General features: G+C 36.4%; 1 protein-coding gene across 1 annotated transcript; it reads left to right on the top strand.

Annotated features, from left to right (window-relative positions):
• The first annotated feature begins 1,390 nt into the window (after nucleotides 1-1,390).
• On the top strand, nucleotides 1,391-19,792 carry LOC6579085 (protein scabrous). The gene is made up of 4 exons (XM_002004946.4): nucleotides 1,391-2,262; nucleotides 6,799-7,237; nucleotides 17,941-18,477; nucleotides 18,740-19,792. The coding sequence occupies exons 1-4, from the start codon at nucleotides 1,796-1,798 to the stop codon at nucleotides 19,655-19,657; spliced, it is 2,361 nt and encodes a 786-aa protein (XP_002004982.2). The 5' UTR covers nucleotides 1,391-1,795; the 3' UTR covers nucleotides 19,658-19,792.
• The last annotated feature ends 2,442 nt before the right edge of the window (nucleotides 19,793-22,234 follow it).

Raw genomic sequence — 22,234 nt, 5'->3', positions numbered from 1 at the left:
AGCTTTAAAACTAAAAGTGTTTAGCTTGATCTTATGAATGTATTTTATGTAGCTGTTACAAAAGACCCTCAAGGCCGTAATAGCCCAAGCAGTAGAGCATAGTAATCTGATGAAAATGCAACACTATTTGACTTTCTTTCATGTCCTTAATATACATCAAAATCCTGCACATATTAAAGTTAAGTATAAATTGATATATATTAGACTGAAGAAATGTCTTTAATAAACAGCAAAATCCCGCCTATCAAATTGAGTAAATAGTTATACATATATTGATGATAATTTTGAAAAGTCTCCACAACTTTCTAAGACCTATACGGAAAGGAAAAGTGTGTAAAAACTAGAGTTCTATTCAATTTTAGCTTCTTTTAGATATGGTATGCGATTGTTGACATAAATCGGGAATAGGAAATATTGCAAATTATTAATAATTAATTATTCGAGAATTGTTATTAGTTGAATGTGTGTCCTTATGTTTTTCGTTTTTTTTTTTTTTTTTTTTTTTTTTTTTTTTTTGAGATCGCGAATTAAATATTATTCTAATTTTTATTTAGGAGCTACCTTTTATTAATTTAATTGTAGTATATTTTAGCTAAAAAAAAAAATTGTCGAATATTTTATAAGTGAATATTCTAAATAATTATGAGAATTCCTTTCGCTTCATTCTGGTAATCCAGAAAATTCTAAAGCATATCATATTATGAACACAACTTATATGAAAGACCCTTTTAAATGATCTTCAATCTGTAAATAAATATTTTAAATACCCTCACCTTTTTTTTTGGAATACCTTTTAATAAGCGTTAAATATAGAGCCAATAAAGCCAACGTGCAAAAACTCACCTGGTTGAGCAGTTGAAGGTCTGACATCTGCTGTTTGCTGCTCGAATGTTGATTCACCGCAGGCGCGCCATGTGCCACAAGGATATGCACAAGGATAGCGCAAACACACGCACTGAAGCATATATAGACACACACAAACACACACAGGTAAAGCTGCGAAAGAAAGCAAGACCACATAAGTACAGTTAGCTAAGTGCTAAGCTTAAGTAAATGTATTAAACAGAATTGCTTAGGATAATAACAATTATTATCAATTCACGATAGTTGAGCAACAGACTCCTAGTTGCCATAGTAGCCTTAAAGAGAGCAGGAGCCAGCGCGCTCTTAAATTTGCCTTAAGCGGGCTCTCTCACTCCCACACACACACACACACACACACATTGGCTCTCTTAGCATGGACAACCTGTTCTTTGGCCTGCTTGTTGCATGCTCTTCAGCTTCGTACTATGCGCGCACGCTCTCTTTGCAGCTGAGCGTAACGCTGCGACGTCGACGTCGACGTCCGCGTCCACCGGCTGGCGGGCTATAAAAGCGCAGCAGCTGCTGCGCGCCGCTTTAGTGTAACGACAAGCGTCGCGTCAACTGCATCTCGTACACAGGCGAGCAGCAGCCAATCTCAAGTGAAAGTTTGACAATATTTTCCACGTGAGACGACTACTAAGTGTGCGTGTATCCGCGTTTGTGTTTCTGTGTGCGTGCGTGATTCAGTTAAAGCCGCTTAGAGCTAGCGGCAGCACGAGCTCAACAAAAACGTGCACACAACAAACATAAAAAGGAGTCGCGCATAATTCGAATATTCTAAAAGGTGGTCATGAGACGTGCCCAACATTTGCATAAATATCAAATGCCACCAAAATACTAAAAAATCATCAAAGCAAAAAACAAAAAAACAAAAAAAAAGTAACTGTGCTTGAATTTAAAGTAAGCAACAAAACAAAAAACTGCCACCAAAATGTTGCGTCTAACAGCGCTCGTCGTGATCGTGGCGTTGGTTGTGGCAGGCGCGCGTGGCGCCACCACCAGCAGCGGCAACATCCTCGTCAGCGACGAGAACAACATGTTGCGCGATGCCCAAACAGCCGGCAGCACGGCTCCAATTGCAACAGCCACGGCAACGGCAACGGCAGCTGCGCCCGCATTATCCAGCGTGGAGCTGCTGCGCTTTGTCAACGAGGATGAGGACAACAACGAACTGGAGCTGCTGTCGAGTGGCAAGGATGAGCAGGATGCGGATGCCGCTGAGAAGAATCTGAAACTGGGCGATCAGGTGCGACTGCTAACGAAGCAATTGAATGCGCTGATGACGCGGCGGCGCGAGGATTACGAATTGCTCGAACATAATTTACGCAAATCCCTGAGGCTCACCACGGACGCGGCCAGCGTCGATGCGGATATGCGCAGCGAATTGGACCAATTGAGGTGAGCTGAACAAACACACACACACACACACACGCGCACACGCACACTAACTTAATTAGATGCAGTTGCCTGCTCGAGTCGTGTCTACCCTATGCCACTGACCCGCAATTCATTTACAACTTGCAACGAGCAACTTGCAACTTGCGACTAGCAACTTTTGCAGCTCTGTCTCAACTTTAGTCGGAAGTTGTTGAACAAAAGTTTTTGGTTTTATTTTTTTTTTTTTTTCGGGCTCGTAATGCTGTCTGCCAGCCAGACATCCCACTCATTAATTTCGTGGGCGTGGTTGTCACTAATTTTTTACAACCACAAAGAGGGAGAGAGAGAGAGTGTGTAAAAGATGTGTGTGTTTTATTTATTTAATTTTTTATTTTTATTTTTTGTTTTTGCGCACGCCTGAAGCCAATTTGGCAGCGCCTCAAAGTAGGCGACACTTTTGCGCCTCGCTGACTTTTCGCTTGTTTTCATTTATCTGGAATACTCTTTGCTAAGGGTATTGTTGTTTTGCTTGGGCAATATGCTGAAGGAATTATATGTGTGAGATATAGATGTGAATATATATATACTTATATATTATATTTAAAAAAGAAAAAGAGAAGGAATTTTTAATTCGTGAGCTATTTCCCACGGAATGTACTGAAATAATCGTCCAAAGATCTTATACTCAAGACACATATAATCATTTATTAATATTATGTAATATATTTTATTGTTCAAATTATTTACAAGAAATAAATATAAACTAATTAATTTTTTGAGATTTACTCTAATATATTATATACATTAAATACATATTATAAATATTTAAATACAAAATTCTTAAAAAAAAAAAAAAAAAAAAAAAAATTATTTATGTATATAAGCAATATATATTTATATATATATCTTCGAAAAGATCTTTATGAACATAAACATAAACCAGTTGCTTTAGATAAAAAATTGAATGCCTTTTACATAATAAATTAGATTCAATATTTTTAGAAATAAAATACAATTTATAAATAATAAAAACAAAAAATGAAGCCTTCCTCGAACACAAACGAGCAAACACTTAAAAATATATCTCTTATATAGAATATATCCAAAACGTCTTCCATCACATGCCTGCCAATCAATCAATCAATCCATTACGATTTCTTATTTATATCAATATCGTCCTAGCTTTCAAATGAAGGACATTGAAACTTCGTTTCAGCCTTCAGGCCAAATGCTTGTCATTTATTTGTGCCTCGGCGTTTGCTCTGTTTGTATTTGCTGTTGTTGTTGCTGTTGCAAACGCAACTTAATTTAAACAAATAAGAAAATCGTCCCGCAAAAAGAAGAACAGAACAGGCAAGCCTAGAAATCCAGCTCCCTAAGCAGCTTAGCATTTGATAAGAGCCCGACACTCAGGCAGCACGTAGATGATTTCTGATTTCTGATTTCTGGCCTCGGCCAAGCCCCCGTCAAAGTTTCTTTTTCACTTTTGTGATTTGTGTTTGTTGTCTTTGCCGACTTGGCTGACTAATAATGATTGTCTCATCGACACACACACACAAACACACGCATACGCACACATATCACTGTTGATCTAGAGCAAAGGACAACAAAAATGGCGCTCACTTAATTTACTGTACAAATAGCTTTGGCTAGTTCTGCTGTTGTTGTTGTTGCTGCTGTTTGCTCATGTCGTGAACGTCGTAAACTTTGTCACTGACACCGTAAATAATTCAACACACGCGTGTGCCACACACACACACACACACACACACACACACACACACATGCACATAAGTAGCAGGCAAGTTGCCAGGGCCAGTCAAACGTCATGTCATCTGTGGTTTATGTGTCACAGCCCCACCCATCACACTCTCACGCCCACTCCACTCCACCGCCCCCCGCTCACTGCTTGGGTGATCCATTAAACTGGTGGCCATTTGCCTCCACTGATTTGGTCTAAATTTGATGGCGCATTCAGCGCATTTCCCATTGCAGCTTCCATTTGATAATTAAAATGTGCGCACAACACACACACTGACACACACACACATGGAGTTTTCTTCAACATAACATGCCTAACGATGTTGTTTTCCTGCACATTTTCAATTTGCTTCATGTCATTGACAGCATATCCAATTTTTACTTGAATGACATGCGCTGCGTTCACTTTTTCATACAAAAATTCTTTTATTTTTATTTTTTTATTTTCTTTATTTTTTTTATTTGGCTTTCGATGTTGTTTACAAAAGAAGCGCGCTCTCAGAAAAAAAAAATGAACGTACTCTGCTGCAGCCATGCGAGAAATTGTAGTTGCTTTTGTGTGTAGAAAACACAATAGTCTACTATTCTGCTTTTTCCCCTTTTTTTTTAATTTTTAACAAAATTTTGTTCTTTGCTTTTTGTATTTTTGCAATTTTAGTTATACACTCTCTAAACTGTTTAAATAAATTGAGCTTCCACATGTAAGCGAGCCATTGAAATTGCGATTGAACGCATTCGTGTTGTTCAAATGCGATCAAAATTAAAATATATATGCATATAAATCTATTAGAGATTTTCATTTTTCCTATATGAATAAATAGAAGGATTTTGATTGGAAACAAGTGAAGTATAAATTGCATTTGAGCTTGCATTGTGTGCATTTATTTTCAAAACATAAAAGTCTAAAGAAATATTAAAGAGTTAAACAAATTTTTTTAAGAATTGAAGTGAGCTTACGTAATAAACTATTTAATTTATTTATAAATAAACAATGTATATATGTATTTTGTATTTTTTTTTATTGTATATTTAATTTTATTTTTTTTTTCTGGCAAATTTAAAAAAAAAAATATTTTTTTCATAATTTTAATGTCGTTGTTTCAGAAAATTATTAATACAAAAAAAAAAAATAAATAAATAAATATATATACTTATTATTATTTATATTATAATAATTTTATTTTTTTCTTTATTTTTTATTTTATTATATTTTTAGAAGAGTTTTTTTTTAATTATTCTTAAAGTATATCTTTTGAAATATCTTAATGTATTAATTTAATAATATTCAATTAAAAAAAAATAAAAATTTAAATTAGAATATTTACGCAATTTTTGTTTTAAAAATTGAATAAATAACTACAATGCAGAAGCAAAATTATAATAAGAAAATCAAATTAAACTTTTTACATTTTCACAACTTTCTGTGAAATTCTCAAACAAAACCTCAACTAAACTTTAGCCGCAAAGCAAATTACGTTTTCTATAGTTTCACTGAACAGATAAATGCCTCGAGCTATTGTGAACTTTTATACATTTCATTCAGCAAATTTTACAATCAAATTTTTGCATTGAAGTTTAAGCCCTTCACGTAAATGAGCCAATTACTGCCAACAGTGGAAAAAAGAATTTTCCACGTTTTTAATCAAATAAAAAACGGGAACGGGAACTAACCAGCATTTTGCGCCCTCAACTCGGTTGTAACTGAGCGCGTGTAGTTAAAAGCCAGAAGAACTTCTCAAGTCGTCAAATTTACACACGCACACACACACACACACACACACGCACAACTGCAGGCGTGCATAAGTCAGGCGCACGCAAATTGAAATATTACGTATACGCAACATTGCCAACCAAAATGCTGTAGCAAGAAGCAAAAGTTTTTTATGAAAATTTCATGTAGCTTTGCTCTTTTGACAGTGAAAAATAAAACAGCAGCAGCTGTAGTCGGAAGCAAAACAAAAAACAAAAAAAAGTACAGAAAACTTTTCTATGTGATAGAGTGGGAAACAGCAGGACTTGAAAGACACCTCGCTACACACACACACACACACACACATACACTTGGCGCGCGCCTTCAGCTCTTCCGACTGACTACTTTAATTGTCTGAAATGCCACAAAAATGCGCTCAAGTTTTGAGGCTGGCGCCTGCCAGCTGCCACAAGTGCTACAACATTTTCATTTTCACATTTTCTCAACTTGTTTGGCTTGTTGTTGTTGTTGTAGCTGTTGTTGTTGCTATTGTTTTTTGGCGCTAAACAAAATTTGTTTTAGCCACACTTGAACAATATTTGCAATTGTTGTTGCTTGTTTTTTCGGTTTTTGTGGTGAAAAAGTTCCTTTTTTTTTTTTTTTTTTTATTGTTGAACTTGATTTGAGTTTTGTATTCGTTTTGGCAGCTTTACACTATGCACTGCGGCGGCGCCTAATTGAAAAACTGCATGAAAATGACGTTGCTTTTCCATGTAAGTCTCGCGCCCAAATCCCATTAACACGCGCGCGCGCTCCATCGCGCTGCTTTTTGGCCACACAGGCAATTAAGCCGTCCGCTTGCCTGAAAATGTCAATTTAAATTAGATTCTGCTGGCGACACAGAGCAGGAGTGGGGGCGAGGGTGGGGCGAGAGGACACGTTGCACGTTGCAAAGTCAATTAAAATGTTACGCATACGCGCCGTGTGCTGCATATTCATTTGCCAGCTGACCAGCTAATTAAGCAAACCGAAGTACAAAATACGTTTAAAATATAATATATGCTAATCTCATGCTCTCTTCTTCTTGCCATTTTCTGATTTAACAGACGCGAAATGCAAACACTGCGCACCACCCACAGCGGCAACAAGGAACGGCTCACCGTCGAGTGGCTGCAGCAGTCGATATCGGAGATACGCAAACAGCTGGTGGAGCTGCAACGCACCGCCGGCAGCGTGGCAAAGGATGTGCGACATGGCGGTGCTGCCTACGAGGATCTGGCGACCATACGCAGCGACTATCAGCAGCTTAAGCTGGAGCTGGCCGCACAGCGTGAACGCCAAGAGCAAACGGAGGTGATTGTTCAAGAGCTGCGCGAGGAGCTCTTGCAGCAGGAGCAGGAATACAAACATGACCTCAATAGGCAGCAGCAGCAACAACAACAACAACAACGGCAACTAAATGCCAATGCAATTGCCAAGGAACAGCAGACGGAGCAGTCGGCCAGCATTGAGGAAGACAGCAGCAGTCGGGAAAGCAGCCAGGAGGTGAGTAAACACACACACACACACACACACACATACACACATACGCAACGTAGTCCGTGCTCAACTTTATGCTAATGATCAGATAAGCACGCAGCACACACACGCACACACACGCTCAGGTGTGTGCTTCAAGTTTTATGGCTTTGAAATTTTTGCCTTTGTTGCTTCTGTTTCTGTTTTAAGTGCGCTCATAAAGAGGCCCGTCGGCCACCCTCAACGCCCCCGGCCCCTCTCTCTCGCTCTCTGTCCTCATCCTCCTATTGCCATTATCTGCCCATTTTATGCCTTCTTTTATACCTGACTGCCATGGCCATTGTTTTGGGGTAGCTCTCGTTTGCCAGCTGAGACACGATGTGCTAACGAGCCGAGTGCCCAAGCCGACTCGAGTACATTGCCTGCCCTGCCTCAAACTTCTACTCTCTCTCCCTCTCTCTCTCTCTCTCACACTCTTTGTGTGTCCTTACTTTTTAATGGCGCCTCATATGCTGCTTAAATTACTCATACGCACCGCAGGACGTCAACATATTTAATATTTAATGCTAACGCCTCGCCCCGGGCAGCCACTTAGACCCACACGCACACACACACACACACACACACACAACTCTTCTTTCAACTGTTGTCTGTTCCTGTTTCCATGCCTAACTGAATCATTAACATTAAGGTCAGGCAAATCGCAGACAATGCCGACGGAACAACAGCATGCTAACAACTTTTAATTATAATTAAAGTCAATAAAAATGCGCCTGGCAAAAGTGAAAGTTAAATGAATTCTTCAAGGGCAGCCACCTCTATCAGATACCCTGTATAGCATAATGAAATAGTTAGCATAATTAAATTGTTGAAATATGCCAACTAAACATGCAATGCCAGCTCGCAAGAGAGCAGTAAAAGGCCTAGAGAGAAAGAGAGTGAGAGAGAGAGAGAGAGAGAAAGAGACCAACAAAGAAAATATTGATGGTATAAAATGTATAAAATTTATTTATGCATTATTATTTAATTTATGCATTATTCTTATGTATTTAAAACTCTTCACATAAATTTATTAATATGCATTTTACATGGTAAACAGTGCTATTAATTTTCAAGCAATTAATCAACACTACATCCATGTTAAGCTTTTGAGTGGCTTAAAACACAATTACATTTACATTGCTGCATACATTTCTTAAATTCTTTTCATTTCATTGAATACAAACTTTAATTGTTAAGTGTTAACAAATATATTTTAAATGCTTTTATGCCGCAAAAGAAGAAAAATCAGTAAATTGGCACTTAAGTATAACAGTTCGTATAACAGTTTATATAGCAATTTAAATAGCACTTATTATAACTTCTTTATAAGAACATCACGATGATTTCTTCAGCAAACCAAGCTTGATGTAGGCCAATCTTATCTGTTTCAAATTGGCTCAAAAAGTTGTAATTGAAGAGCTTTTTATAACGAAATTCTGAATATTAAAAGTCACTTTAAACTTTACTTTTTGGCTAGATATTATAAATAAAGCTACGATCCGGATGTAGTTCCAGTTCAACTTCAGTGTTAGTTGCAGTTCTAATTCCAGCTTTAACTCTGGCTTTAGTTCTAGCTTCAACTCCAACTCCAGCTCCAGCTTAATTTCTAGCTCTTGCTCTAGCTCTAGCTCCAACTTTAGCTCCATCTAGCTCTAGCTTCCACTCCATCTCTCGCTCTACTTCGAGTGCCTTCTCCAGCTTCAGCTACATCTTTATTACCTGCACTAACTGTAACTCCAGCTCTAACTATCACCAATTTGACTTTGCTTCAGCTCTTGAAGCTCGCAGTGCTTCATTTTCGATTAACTAAAAGGCATATCTGTTGACCAAGCATCCCAAATTTGTTGTTGGCTTTCTACTCAAACAACCAAAGATATTTGAGAGCACAGCCAACAGGTAAAGCCACAAAATGTGTTTCTCAACTGAGGGCACTGCACAGAAAAACATGAAAAAAATTTCAGAAAAAAATACATCAAAAAAATTTTAATTGGAACGTTGTGCGCTTCATTAAAAGGATTATGCGACGCCCATATGCATGCGGTTGCCTCACAAAATATGTCAGCAAAATGACCCAAAAAAATACTAAAAAATAAAGAGGAAGAGAAGTAAACCGAAAACCGAAAACTGGTTTACAGACACCTGTTTGCCGAATGTGCCCCCTGCCTTCAGCCTTCAGCCTCCAGCGTCATGCTTCATGCTGCCCTTTGTCGCTTTGAAGTTTCTTGTGATATTTTGCAGAGAAATTTGCTGGACTATGGCTATACCCTACGCTGCTTGACCAGCTGATTGAAAAGCGAATACAAAGCAATTACATATAGCCACTCAGCCAATACAAATTTTGACCACAAATTGCAAAAAAGAATTAACAAAAAAAAAAAATAAATAAATAAAAAAAAGGGCAAACAAAAAAACCAATAAAACCAATGAAAACGATAAAACGTGCAGTCAGGCGTTGTAAGCGGCTTTCACAAGAGACGCACTCGAATCAGTTGGAGTGCAGGACGATAACACACACACACACACATGCACGCACACACATTAATGTTTAAGGGCACGCCTCGTACTTTTCGTATATACATATGTCTATAGAATTAAATTGCTGAAAATTGCAAACAAAAAGCAGGAAATCACCTTTTAATCGCCCTCAGCATTTCTGTGGCAAAGCGAGCAACACACACACACATACAAGTAGAGTTAGGGTGAGCGGGAGAGGGCGAAAGGTGTGAGAGAGCGAGAGGCAGATTGTGCTGAACAATTTTGGTATACAACGCCAGCTGCGCTGTCAGAGACCAGCCTGACGGCTGCTGTCGCTTTTGTCTTGCCAAAACATTTTGGCCCCAGCACAGGTCCCCACTTTTTATTTATTTATTTTTTTTTTTTCGTTGTTGGCCAACAAGAGAGCAGATGCTCTTGAGTGCCTTGATAATCAGTTAGTGTGCGAGTGTCTGTGTGTGAGTGTATGTGTGTCTGTGTGTGATTGTATGCGTTTATGATGCGCGCGATGCTTCAGCACAATTTGATCCTTTTCATTATTTTTAGGTTTTCGCTGTTGTTATTGTTGTTGCTTTTGTTGTTATTTTATGCCATATTTCCCACCAAAAAAAACCCAAAACAACAAAAGGCGCTTCAGTCTCTGACAGCAGTTAGCCAAAAACCTGTCGTTTCACCTCGCTAGCTAAAAAAATAAAAAATAAAATGAAATGGCAAAAAGCAATTTACAAAAAATAAAAAACATTTTTTGAGAGCACAGCAAGCCAGAAATTAGGTTAAGTTAGAACAAAGCGCATGGTACAACAATAAAAATTGTGCAGGTGGCCGCAGAAAATAAAAATATAAAATATAAAATTACATAATAAAAAAAATTATAACATGCGGTAAACCTTCTATCCATGTCTCTCGCTCCCTCTCTGATTAAATTAAATCAACTGTATCTAATTTGATTAAAATTTGAAAAAAAAAAAAAAAAAAAAAAAAAAAAAAAAAAAAAAAAAAAAAAAAAACAAAATACATAGAATAGCGCACAATTTGTGCAAAAATGTTATGCCAAAGCCCCAAAGGGAATGCCTTTGTAGGAATTAAGCTAACAGAGCAAAGCAAACTAATTTTATTTCAGTGTTAGTTAACATTTTGCAGACATGTATATAAGCTTGTATTCCCAAAAGCTGTTTTGCTTTACATTGCAGCAACAAAAAAATAAATCAAAATTTATGGAAAACATGTTCTTAAATGGTTCATAGTTAGGCTAGTTCGCAGCTAGTCAAAAGAGTTATTAAATGGTTCATTACAGGCTCAAAGCATTGTTAACTAATTCATGCACAGAGCTCTTTCGCGCTTTATTTTATGGACAAAATAATTCTAGGTTATTTTATAACACTCTTTGTATAAAGTTATGCAAGCAAATTTTTGCAGACTAAAAAAAAAAATATTTTAAAAAATATTGTAAAAAGTTCATAGCTGGCTCGCAGCTAATTTACTAGCTGAAAAAAGTCTAGCTAATTGAATTCCTGTATTGGCTAGCATTTAAAGACTATAAAAAAGAGCTTGCATATTTTTCATAAAAATGTTTTGTTAGAGAGAGCTCAAAACCTAAAAAAAAAAAATTATAACTCACATAGTTTACAACTTGTTCGCAGCTAGTTCACAAATTTAAAAACAAGGTCTCTGCTTAAAAGTTGAACTTAGTCTTACAAATAAATATAAATACCAAATTTTCTTATCGCAACATTTCCTTAAATCTAAATCAAAGCCTCTATCTTAATTTATTAATAGCCCTTTGAAAGCTTCACAAATTCTATTCAAGTCCAAAAATAAATTGCAGTTCCACTTTTATTTAAATTGAACCCCAGCTATAACAGATAAAGGGCAAGTTGCCATAGATAATGAAGCCAACCACAAGTCGAAGTTATCTCTATCTCCCTCTGTCTATCTCTCTCTATCTAGTTGCCTAAATGGCTCGTTCAATTGATAAAAATTGCTATCGAGACAAGTTTACAGTGGGGACAATATTTATTTGGGTCTGGCCGGGGTTATGGCAATTGCCAATCATACTGACAGCTAACACGGGCGAACTGTAAAAGCCTCTCTCCGGTTACTATATATATGTATATACGTATTTATTTATTTGATACTGTTGGCACTTAGTTGAATTGGCTGGGCTACTAATTGATCTCGAATTGATGGCAAGACCTTTTGGCCAGAGCCCTGAATTGTGAAGACGCAGCTGCCAATGACAAGTGACTCTCGACCCAAAAATGAAAAAAGAAACGATGTTCTAATTGCGATGTGTGCAGATTTATAACAGGGCATGTTGCTAGATACCAGCTAAACTTACACACACACACACACACACAGCTACACACAAGGACTCCAGCTCAAGCTGAAGTCTCTGATATAACAAATCGCATGATGGAAGCTGTCACTAGCAACAGTTGAACGCAAATATTTATCATTGGTTATTGATGCGACTGTTGCCAGCAGCAGGACAGCTGAACAGCCCAATACAAAACGCAAAGCAGCAGCAGCAGCAGCAGTGGCAACTGGCAGTATACGAGTAAACATATATCGCATACACATATGAGAAACTTGCTGTTAAATTAGCCAGGCAAACAAATGCGGCAACAGACACAAAAGCAGGCACAGCAGCCGCAGGGGCTAGAAGGGCAGTAGGAGCAGCAGCAAGGGGAGACACAGCAGCAGCAGCAGCAGTAGGAGCAGCAGTAGCAGCTAGAGTCAGTCGGAGCAGCAGTCAACGTTGAGAAAATCAGTATCCGGTTTCAGACACAAGAGACTCCAAAAAATTGTTTTTGGAACTTTTTTGTTTTTTGTATACCCTAATAGAGGCTACTTTGATATTGTGCATGCATGTGCAACAAAATAAAAATAAATGGATTTGGAACTTTGTGGAAGGTCTTTTACAATAAATAAAAAAAATAAAAATAAAAATAAAAAGTAAAAAAAAAATAATAAATAATAATTCTATATGTTCACAAAGAGTTCTGCAATATAATATAATTAATTAATTACTAAAGAATATTGTCATGTGGTCCTATAAAATATTTCTCAAATTTCTAAAAAAAAAAATAAAATAATAATAATAATAATATTAATAATAAAATTAAAAAATTTAAAATTAAAAATCTTGATAATTTAATTTATTTAAAAATTAAAATAAAAAAATAATACTAACAATAATAAAAATATATAAATAATTTGATATATATATTCACAGAGTATTACATTTTATTGATTTATATCATTATATGATTCTGTTTATCATTGGTTACAAATGATGAATGACATCCACATCCTAAGTTATTCATAGACAAATCGCGCTATATTCAATCACACTTTACATATTTTTTGTTTCTTATTCTTTTTCCCTCTAGAGCATCTAGCATTCGCCCATATTCCACTCACCTATATTTGTGCTCCTGTAATTTTTTTTTGTTTTTCTTTCCTTTTTTTTGGCCTTGGTTTGCCTGGGTTATATTCTATAGCACATGAGTGGGCTCCAGCAGCATTTTACCTTATTTATGTTGATATTTGTGCTGGCTTTTGTTTTATGTTACTTTTCTTGCCTCCAAAAGTTACCCGCCCGCCCTCGCTAACCACCTCCAACCGCCTAACCGCTCTGCTGCCTGCTGCCTGCTGCCTCGCTGGCAATTTGTTTGATTGTTGGAAGTGCTTGTATATATTTTCGGTAACCATAATCATTTCGCTTTTGTGTGTTGTTGCTGTGCGATATTTGCATATATGCAGTGCTCGTAGTTGATATTTATTTTATGAGCGAAATTATCTTTATTGAAACCCGGGCATACTCTTGAGACTCGGATATACACATGTATGTGTTCAAGCTAGTAGTGCGTAGCATGTTTCTATTACTCAAGCAGAGCTCAAAGCTTATCCCCAGCGACATCGAGTCGATTTATGTGCATAAATATTTACATATATATTATATATATACTCTATATTTATTTATGCTATTTGTGCTTGAGCTTTGGTTTTCCATTTGGTTTTGCTTTAAAGAACGTCTCTCTCTCACTCTCTCTCTCTCTCTCTCTCTCTCTCTCTCTCTCTCTCTCTCTCACTCCCGAGCCGTTTCATGCCAACTCTTTTGATTAAAAATTTAGCTTTTTGTGAAACTGCGCGGCAATATTTGCGCATATTTAGTTTTAAATTATGCACACGTTTGCCATTTGGCCACGAAAAAAAAAAGTCCTACCAATGTTGGCACCTAAATGCGCATTAACTTAATGGCATTTTGTGGCACACACACACACAGAGTCCCTCCCTCTCCCTCTGTCTCTGTGTGTGTGTGCAACTTTTTGAGCGGCACACAAAAGTCCTATTAAATTTTTACGACAATTCAGCGTGGAGCAGGAGCCGCAGCAGGAGCAGCAGCAGCAGCAGGAGCAGCAGTCATCACAGCTTTTTCTATTTGTGCTGCACACACACATACAGACACGCCACACAGAGCAGCAGCAGCAGCAGCGGCAGCTTGTTTGCTGCATAGCCTGACGCTAATAGCAAATCCTTGTTAGCCTTCACTTGAGCACAACATGTAAAATTTCACTTTAATCCTTGCTGCGACCCAAGCGTTTTATGCATTTTACATATATATAAATTTTACATATATATATATATATATATGTGTTTGTGTGGCTTTGGAAATTAATTAGTCGAGCGGCTGCTCCTTCTTGCCTGATTAGCATTTCTTGATTGTTATAGCACACGCGCATAAAATATTTATGCTTCAATTTCAATTTCGATTTCAATTAGCGCCGCTGTCACTTGCCACAAACGCTCCGAAAGATCTTTAAAATTTTTCACCACCGCCTTGTTAATTGGCCCAAACGAGGCGATAGGCATATAAAGAGGGGCGGCAGCGCATAAATCACATTTAATTATATTGTTGACATCGTTTTGCCGTAAATCGTGCATCACCTTTCTGATAGGCACCAGCCAACTTCCTGCTCCTATATACATATTATATAGACAGTATATAGCTAACATATATACATACATATATATCTCTATATTGGCCCCGCTGCGGAACGTGGCGTATTAGCCATGTTCGTGACCTTTCGCATAAAATAGCAAACGGCGCTTCCTCTTTGTTATTTTGTTCCTTTTTTTTTTTTTTTTTTTTTTTTTTTGGCAAGTTTTTTTTTTTTCTTTTTTGGACAAGTGGCATCCCAGTTCTACCAACGTCAACGCCCCCGTTGCCGTTCCGACGTGCGCTCACGCAAAACAAACAGCAGTTGAAAATTCCTTTAGGTCGCGCTCCGATTGGCCATATAAAAGTTTCGCCTACTCGCACAATTCATATTTTACGCGCAAATTTATATATGTAAATAATTGAATTTAAAACGAATAAAAATAGACGCATACCTACTTTAAAATAACAAAAAAAATAGGGACTTTAAAAACTGCGTAACAACAATTTTGCTGGCATTCAAATTTCATGGCTTTTGGCTTGTTTAATATTTGGGCAAGTTTTGCTTATTCTATCGTCAAACAGAATGCATTTAAGACTTTGAAATATACCAATATTAAAATTTAATACAATATTAACAATTTATTGACATTTAGTTAACATCTGCCCTTTGTCAAATATTTAAATTATTTTTTATATATTCACTAGTTTTAATTTTCCCCAAGTTGATATCAAAAACTTGTTAACAGCTGCAACCATTTCAACCAATTAATGAGTTCAACTGGCCAACAACAAAAATCAAACAAAAGTTTTTCCCTATTTATAATAACGAAAAATTATTAATGAAGCTACTTTGCGTTCACAATGCTTTGTTTGTTGCTATTGTGAATGCTACAAACAGCAAAGCAAATTGAAAAATTTTTGATTTATAAGCTTGTAATCCGACTTATTTGCTCTCCCACTCTCGCTCGCACTCCCTCCATTTCTCTCTCTCTCCCTCTCTATTTATTCATATTTCCCCCTGACTAATTATCTATCTCTTGCCTTGGTTTTTGTTTGGCTGTGTCGCATAATTAAACAGCGAGGCGAAAATATTACCCTACTCTTCAGCTTGACATCTTCATTCCTCAATTTCGCCACATCTACATCTTCTACTGTGTATTTTTGATTCATTAGCAGCATATTTCATTTGGCATTTTCATTCGCTAGTTTTGCTTTATTTGGCAATTGCGAGGAAACCTTTGAATGGTGAAGCTTCTCCCTCAAAATATAGATGATATTCCGCTAACTTTTCTTTTAATGAATGCCAAGCGAAGCGAGTGTGCTATGGTGATATATATAAATATATGTATCTGTATCTGTTCTTCATCTGCATCTGCATGTGCATCTCCATTTGTATCCCTATCTATTTCAATGCTGTTGGCGCATTCATTACATTTGCATTCAGAAATCAGAAATGTGACCCAAATGCCATTACCTTGGTTAACGCCTGTCACTCTGTTAAATTATACTACTACTATATGACTGCACTGCTACAACTGAAAGATGAAGGAAATGTGGCCTTATTTGAGCCTGCTCAACTAGAAAATACCCTGTAGACTATCTTTTTGCTATGAAATATAACAAATAATTGCATTTTTTCAAGTGAAAAATATTATTAATATGTTTATAGTAAATATTTATTGCCAAAAAATAATTACACATATTAATATCATATAGAAGATCTAAATAAATTAACACAATTTTTTTTTTTAATTTTATAATAATGACATTTAATGCTGAAAAAATATATTCAATTATTGAATTCATAAAAAAAAAAAAAATTGTAAGCAATTTTAATAATGGCTAAAAATATTTATTATAAAAATAAAACATAAATTTTTTACGACAAAAATGTAATATAAATTCTGTTTAAACATAAACAAAAAAAATAAATAAAATTTAAAAATATATATAAATCAATAAATAACTTCAATAAAAAAGTATAAAAACATATTTTTGCTGTCTATCATACCCTTTCTACCTACATCTAATGGGTATTCAGTACTAGAAAAAATGCATAAATGAACTTGTGTGCCGCTAACATAGACAGCTGCCAAGTCGCCTTAACTTAAAGTCTATATGAGTGTATAAATGTGTGTGTGTGTCAGTGTCGACACCCACACATACACACACACACACACGCGCAGAGACACTATGTCCCCACTCTCACACACTTAACGCCAGGGATTTGCGCGTTGCTGTCGCTGACATTATTGTTGCACACGCCCTTTATCCTTGCATATCCTTCGTCTGTGTGGCACTATGTGTGTGAGTGTGCGAGCGTTTGCGTGTATTTGTGGCAAAGTTGTTTGCCACTGCGGCTGTACGTTATGAAATGCATTTATTATAAATGGATTTAGGATTCAATTCCCTGCACATAATCCTGTGCACATGCATATTACAAGTGCGCTAAGACAACGACAACCGCGACGAAGCAAGCTTAAGAGCTACAATTGCCCATGCTGGACTGGGGAAATACCCTGTTAATAAATTAACTCCTTAGCTGCGAAAATGTTTCATATTTATCGAATTCGAACTTATGACTGGGAATAGAAATTATTGAACAATATACATATAACAGCTTTTATACTTTTCTCTGGTATATCAGTATACCCAAAAACAGTCAACCCCTAATACAACAGGGTATACGATATTCATATTTAAGCCTCTTATCCAGCTTTCTGCTAAGTTGAGCTTAGTTTGAGCTAAAAAAATGTCTAGCCTTAGGCAACAGTAACTCAGATCTGATCATCTTTATTGATATTGCATATCGATAAAAGCCATGTTATCGATTTTATTAATACACTGATAATAGATGATTTAATTACAGTAAGCTGCCTCAAGTTATTTGTCAAAGGTTTTTCCAATACATAAATATACTCTACTGCAGCCACAATCAGTTAGAAAAAAAAACTGTTAGATAAAAGAGATATTACTTTATATATTATATATATAACATATCGATAGTATAAGTGATATCGATAGTAAAAGAAACGCTTATCAATGCACAGAAAAATCATATAAAACTACGAATATAACGTCTCATTTTCTCTCTATCAACAACCCCACGCTAATATCACAGGGTATGAAGAGCCCTTAAGATTTGTAGCTTTAAGTGCTTCAACAAGCATTCTTTTATGCGCATCAAAACATATCCCAAGCAAAAAATAAATAAATATATAAATAAATAAAATGTTCTTTCTCTTTGCAGTCGAAATCGCAGTCGAGCGGCGAACTGGCGGACCACAGACGTCGCCACTGTCGCTTCCAGCAGGAGCAGATCCACAATTTGCAGCTGGCCCAGCGCAGCTTGCGCCGGCAGATGAACGAGCTGAAATACCATCACATTGACGAGCGAGTGCGCAGCATTGAGCTGGAGCAGCACCGCATTGCGAATGCCAATTTCAATTTGAGCCGTCAGATTGCGACACTGGACAAGCTGCACACCTCGATGCTGGAGCTGCTCGAGGATGTTGAGGGACTGCAAAGTAAAATGGACAAGAACATACCCGAGCTGCGACACGAAATATCCAAGCTGGAGTTTGCCAATGCCCAAATCAGCTCCGAACAGAATTTGGTCCGAGAAGAAGGCAAAAATTCCGCACGTTCCCTGCAGGCGATGGCCGTCAGCGTCAGTGCGCTGCAGGAGGAACGCGAGGGAGTTAGAAAGTTGGTCAGCACAGTGGAGCAACTACAGACAAATGTGGATCGCATTCAATCACTGGTCAACAATGAGCTACACAATAAGGTAAGCACTCAGTTTTAGCCACTATTTAGATGCGAATTTGTGTGGACCTTACAAAATGACGACAATAATATATGATTTAAGTTTTAATATATTTTTAATATATTATGGATATCATATATCATATTTTTTAAAATAATGCGATTTTTAATATATTTTTTTTTTATTTTTAATTTTATTATTTTAATTTAAATATTTTCATTATAAATATATAATTATTTCTTATTTAATTTATTTCATCTATGATTTTTCTATTCACTTTTAGCTTTCGCACTTCAACAAGCCGCACAAGCGTGCACACCATCAAAAGCCACAACAACAGCAGCAACAGTCGACGCAATTGACGGATTTGCGCACAGATAACGAACTGGCCGAAACTCTGGTCGCTGAGCTGGAGAATGTGGAGGCACAGTACGAGGCGATTGTGAATAAACTGCCGCAGGACTGCAGCGAGCTGTCGACGCATGTGGATGGACTGCATTTAATAGCGCCCGCTGGCCAACACCATCCACTGATGACGCACTGCAACGCGAACGGCTGGACAACGGTGCAGCGTCGCTTCGATGGCAGCGCCGATTTCAATCGCTCGTGGGCCGATTATGCCCAGGGCTTTGGCACGCCAAGTGGCGAGTATTGGATTGGCAACGAGCAGCTGCATCATCTAACTCTGAACAATTGCACCCAGTTGCGCATCCAAATGCAGGATATCTACGATAACAATTGGGTGGCCGAGTATAAGCATTTCTATATCTCGTCGCGTGACGATGGCTATAGACTGCATATCGGCGATTATAGCGGCAATGCATCCGATGCGCTCAACTATCAGCAGGGCATGCAGTTCTCGGCCATCGACGACGATCGCGATATATCACAGACGCACTGTGCTGCTAACTATGAGGGTGGCTGGTGGTTCTCTCATTGCCAGCACGCCAATCTCAATGGCCGCTATAATCTTGGCCTGACTTGGTTCGATGCCGGTCGCAATGAATGGATTGCGGTCCGCTCGAGCCAAATGCTGGTCAAGCGTCTGCCCAGCGATGTGTGTGCGCCGAGTAGTAGCAATGAGGCGGCAGCAGCAGCAGCAGCAATTGCCGCGACAACAACAACAACAACGGCAACGCCAGTGGTGCCAAGCACAAGGCCAACCACTGTGGTGCAGTTTGTTGCCGCTGCGCAGGCGTAAGCAAACAGTTAGCTGAGCAAAAAATAAATAAAAAAGTAAACTAAAAGAGAAATAGAGAATAAAACAGCTACAGTGAACCACCAGAGCCATGCCTACTATAGTTTGGAGTGCGTGCGTGTGAAACGCGCAAAAAAAAAAAAACGAGAAAAGAAATCGAAAAAGAAAACTCAATATATATATATATATATATATATATATAAATATATGTGTGTATATATATATATATATATGTGTATGTGTAAAAATTAACATAAAGAAAGCACGTTTAGCCTCGTGCTGCGTGCGTTTCTTTTGTACATAGCGAAATTCTTGTCTAAGTTGTAGTTAATACTATTTCAATGGAGCTTACTAGCCTCGTCAAACACAAAGCAGATGATGAAAAGAAGCAGAGCATTGTGCTTAACAATATATTGTACACTAGGCGTATGCGTAATCTAGCTATAGAATTTATCAACATGGAAATATGCAACAAACAAACAAAAAAAAAAAAAAAAAAAAAAAAAAAAAAAAATCCCCCCCGTCGTACATATTTGTTTTGTCTTTCAGCAGATCTCATAGAGGCATAAGTCAACACGCAGCTCAAAATTTGAATAAAAGAAAAAAAATATATCATTACCTATTTGGGTATATATATATATATATATATATATATATATATATATATATATATATATACAGCCTATGTATTTAAAGAAATATTTCTCCCTCTATTTTCGAGGCATATCATGAGCAAAACAAATAAGTGCGTGTATTGTCTTGCAGTTATTTCCATATAAAATATATTTATAATTAGAATGTAAGTGAAAAGCCAGCTCTAGTGTAGGCATCTCAGACAAATAATAAATATACTTAAATGTCATAGCAGTCGCACACACACAAAACTTCTTTCAACTAACAAAAGTCTAAAATTATGTTGTTTTTCTTTTTTTTTCTATTTTGTGTGTGCTTCTGTAGTTTAGTGTTACAACAAGTTAAGCGTCCATATCAAGTACATTTGTGCAGACTTGAGCGAAAACAGTCATTAAGTATAGTTCTAATGGTTAATTACGCAATTGCTGATTGCAATTGTTGTACTATATAAATCTTATCAGCGGCAGCAGCAGCAGCTCCTATTCAAACTGCTTAACACCCAATTTGAAAAAATATAAAAAAAAAAAAAAATTAAATTCAGCTTAACTCTCATTTTCACTAATGCAACAACAAGTCGTATATGCCAAAGATAACGAGAGCAAATTCCATAAAAAAAATAAATAAAATAAAATGCGAAACAAACTATTTTCTGCACTTTTGCATATACCAAAAAATACATAATAATAATATAAAAATAATAATTTATAATAATAAAAGTTGCAGCTAGCTTAAGACAAGCATAAACTAAATTACATATATATGCTTGAAAGTATATATATATTAATATAAATATATATATATATATATATATGTACTTGTATACATTAATTTTATGTACGTTACGTATTAAGCGACTCAAAAAGAAAGAAACAAAAAAAAACTGGCCACAGCCAGCGTATTTTACAATAAATGAATTGATGTGAAATTTTTCCCAGCAACAGATTTTTCCTTACGGCGTTCAGCAGCTGCATAAATATATCGTATTGCCCAGTGGCTGACAAAAAACTAATTAAAAGGGGCGTGAGAGAAACAGAAAAATGTAGGGAGAATAAGTGAAAATTAATATCTAAGGTCTGGCGTGCATTTAATATCCTATTAGCCTTATTAACTCAGATTTTCTATTATGTTTTTTGCAGCAACTTTACCTCGAGGAATTATAATATAAAGAGCTTAATATTTATTTGATATTTATATATAATTATGTTGCTTAAATTCTATGTACACTCAGCCAATATAGTCCACGGATACTCGTGCAGACATTTTCTGTTATCAATTTACATAAATAATTGCAGGCATTTAATTTATAAAATAGGCATTTAATTTATAAAAAAAAAAAAAACATATTTCAATAATTTTGCTTTAAACATTGAGCGAGAAATCATTCAAATATAAAAAATTTCAAACAGATTTTTTCAAGCACAAATATTTTGCATTTAACCGCCATAAATGAAAATAATAAAAATAAATTCTATTTCATATACACATTTGTCGCTTACAATTTATTTTTCATTTTTTCTTTATTTTTTTTTTTTATAAAATAAATATTAAAACGGTTGCCCTAACAACTTAAAAATTTTTATAAAAAGAAAGCTTCTTAAATTAAAAAAAAAAAAAAAAAAATTTCACAAAAAAGCGAGGTATTTAATTTTGTTTTTTATTTTTTTTTTTTCAAACTCAAAGGTAAGCTTAAAATACACCAGAAATCCACGTAAAATATATGTATATATTTTTTTCTGTGGAAACTGACCAACAAAAGCTGTAAAAAATAGAAAACAGGACTTATAAACGCAATGTCAATCTTGAATATATATGAGCAACATGACAACGCACTGCTGCGGCACTCAGAGTGTTGCCAATGACAACAACAATATTCCGAGCTATGCTGAATGCACAGATTTATGACTGCATAATACCAACACACACACATACACAACGTAGCTGCAGGGC

This window comes from Drosophila mojavensis, unplaced genomic scaffold (assembly GCF_018153725.1).
Source record: "Drosophila mojavensis isolate 15081-1352.22 unplaced genomic scaffold, ASM1815372v1 contig_80, whole genome shotgun sequence".
Classification (NCBI taxonomy): Eukaryota; Metazoa; Arthropoda; class Insecta; order Diptera; family Drosophilidae; genus Drosophila; species Drosophila mojavensis.
The sequence above is the reverse complement of the archived record's forward strand: the minus strand, read 5'-3'. Positions and strand labels throughout refer to the sequence as shown.

Coding starts and splice junctions, on each gene's coding strand:
- LOC6579085 (XM_002004946.4), top strand. CDS start 1,796: ATGTTGCGTCTAACAGCGCTCGTCGTGATCGTGGCGTTGGTTGTGGCA. Junction 2,263..6,798: donor AGCGAATTGGACCAATTGAG/GTGAGCTGAACA, acceptor CTGATTTAACAG/ACGCGAAATGCAAACACTGC. Junction 7,238..17,940: donor GTCGGGAAAGCAGCCAGGAG/GTGAGTAAACAC, acceptor TTCTCTTTGCAG/TCGAAATCGCAGTCGAGCGG.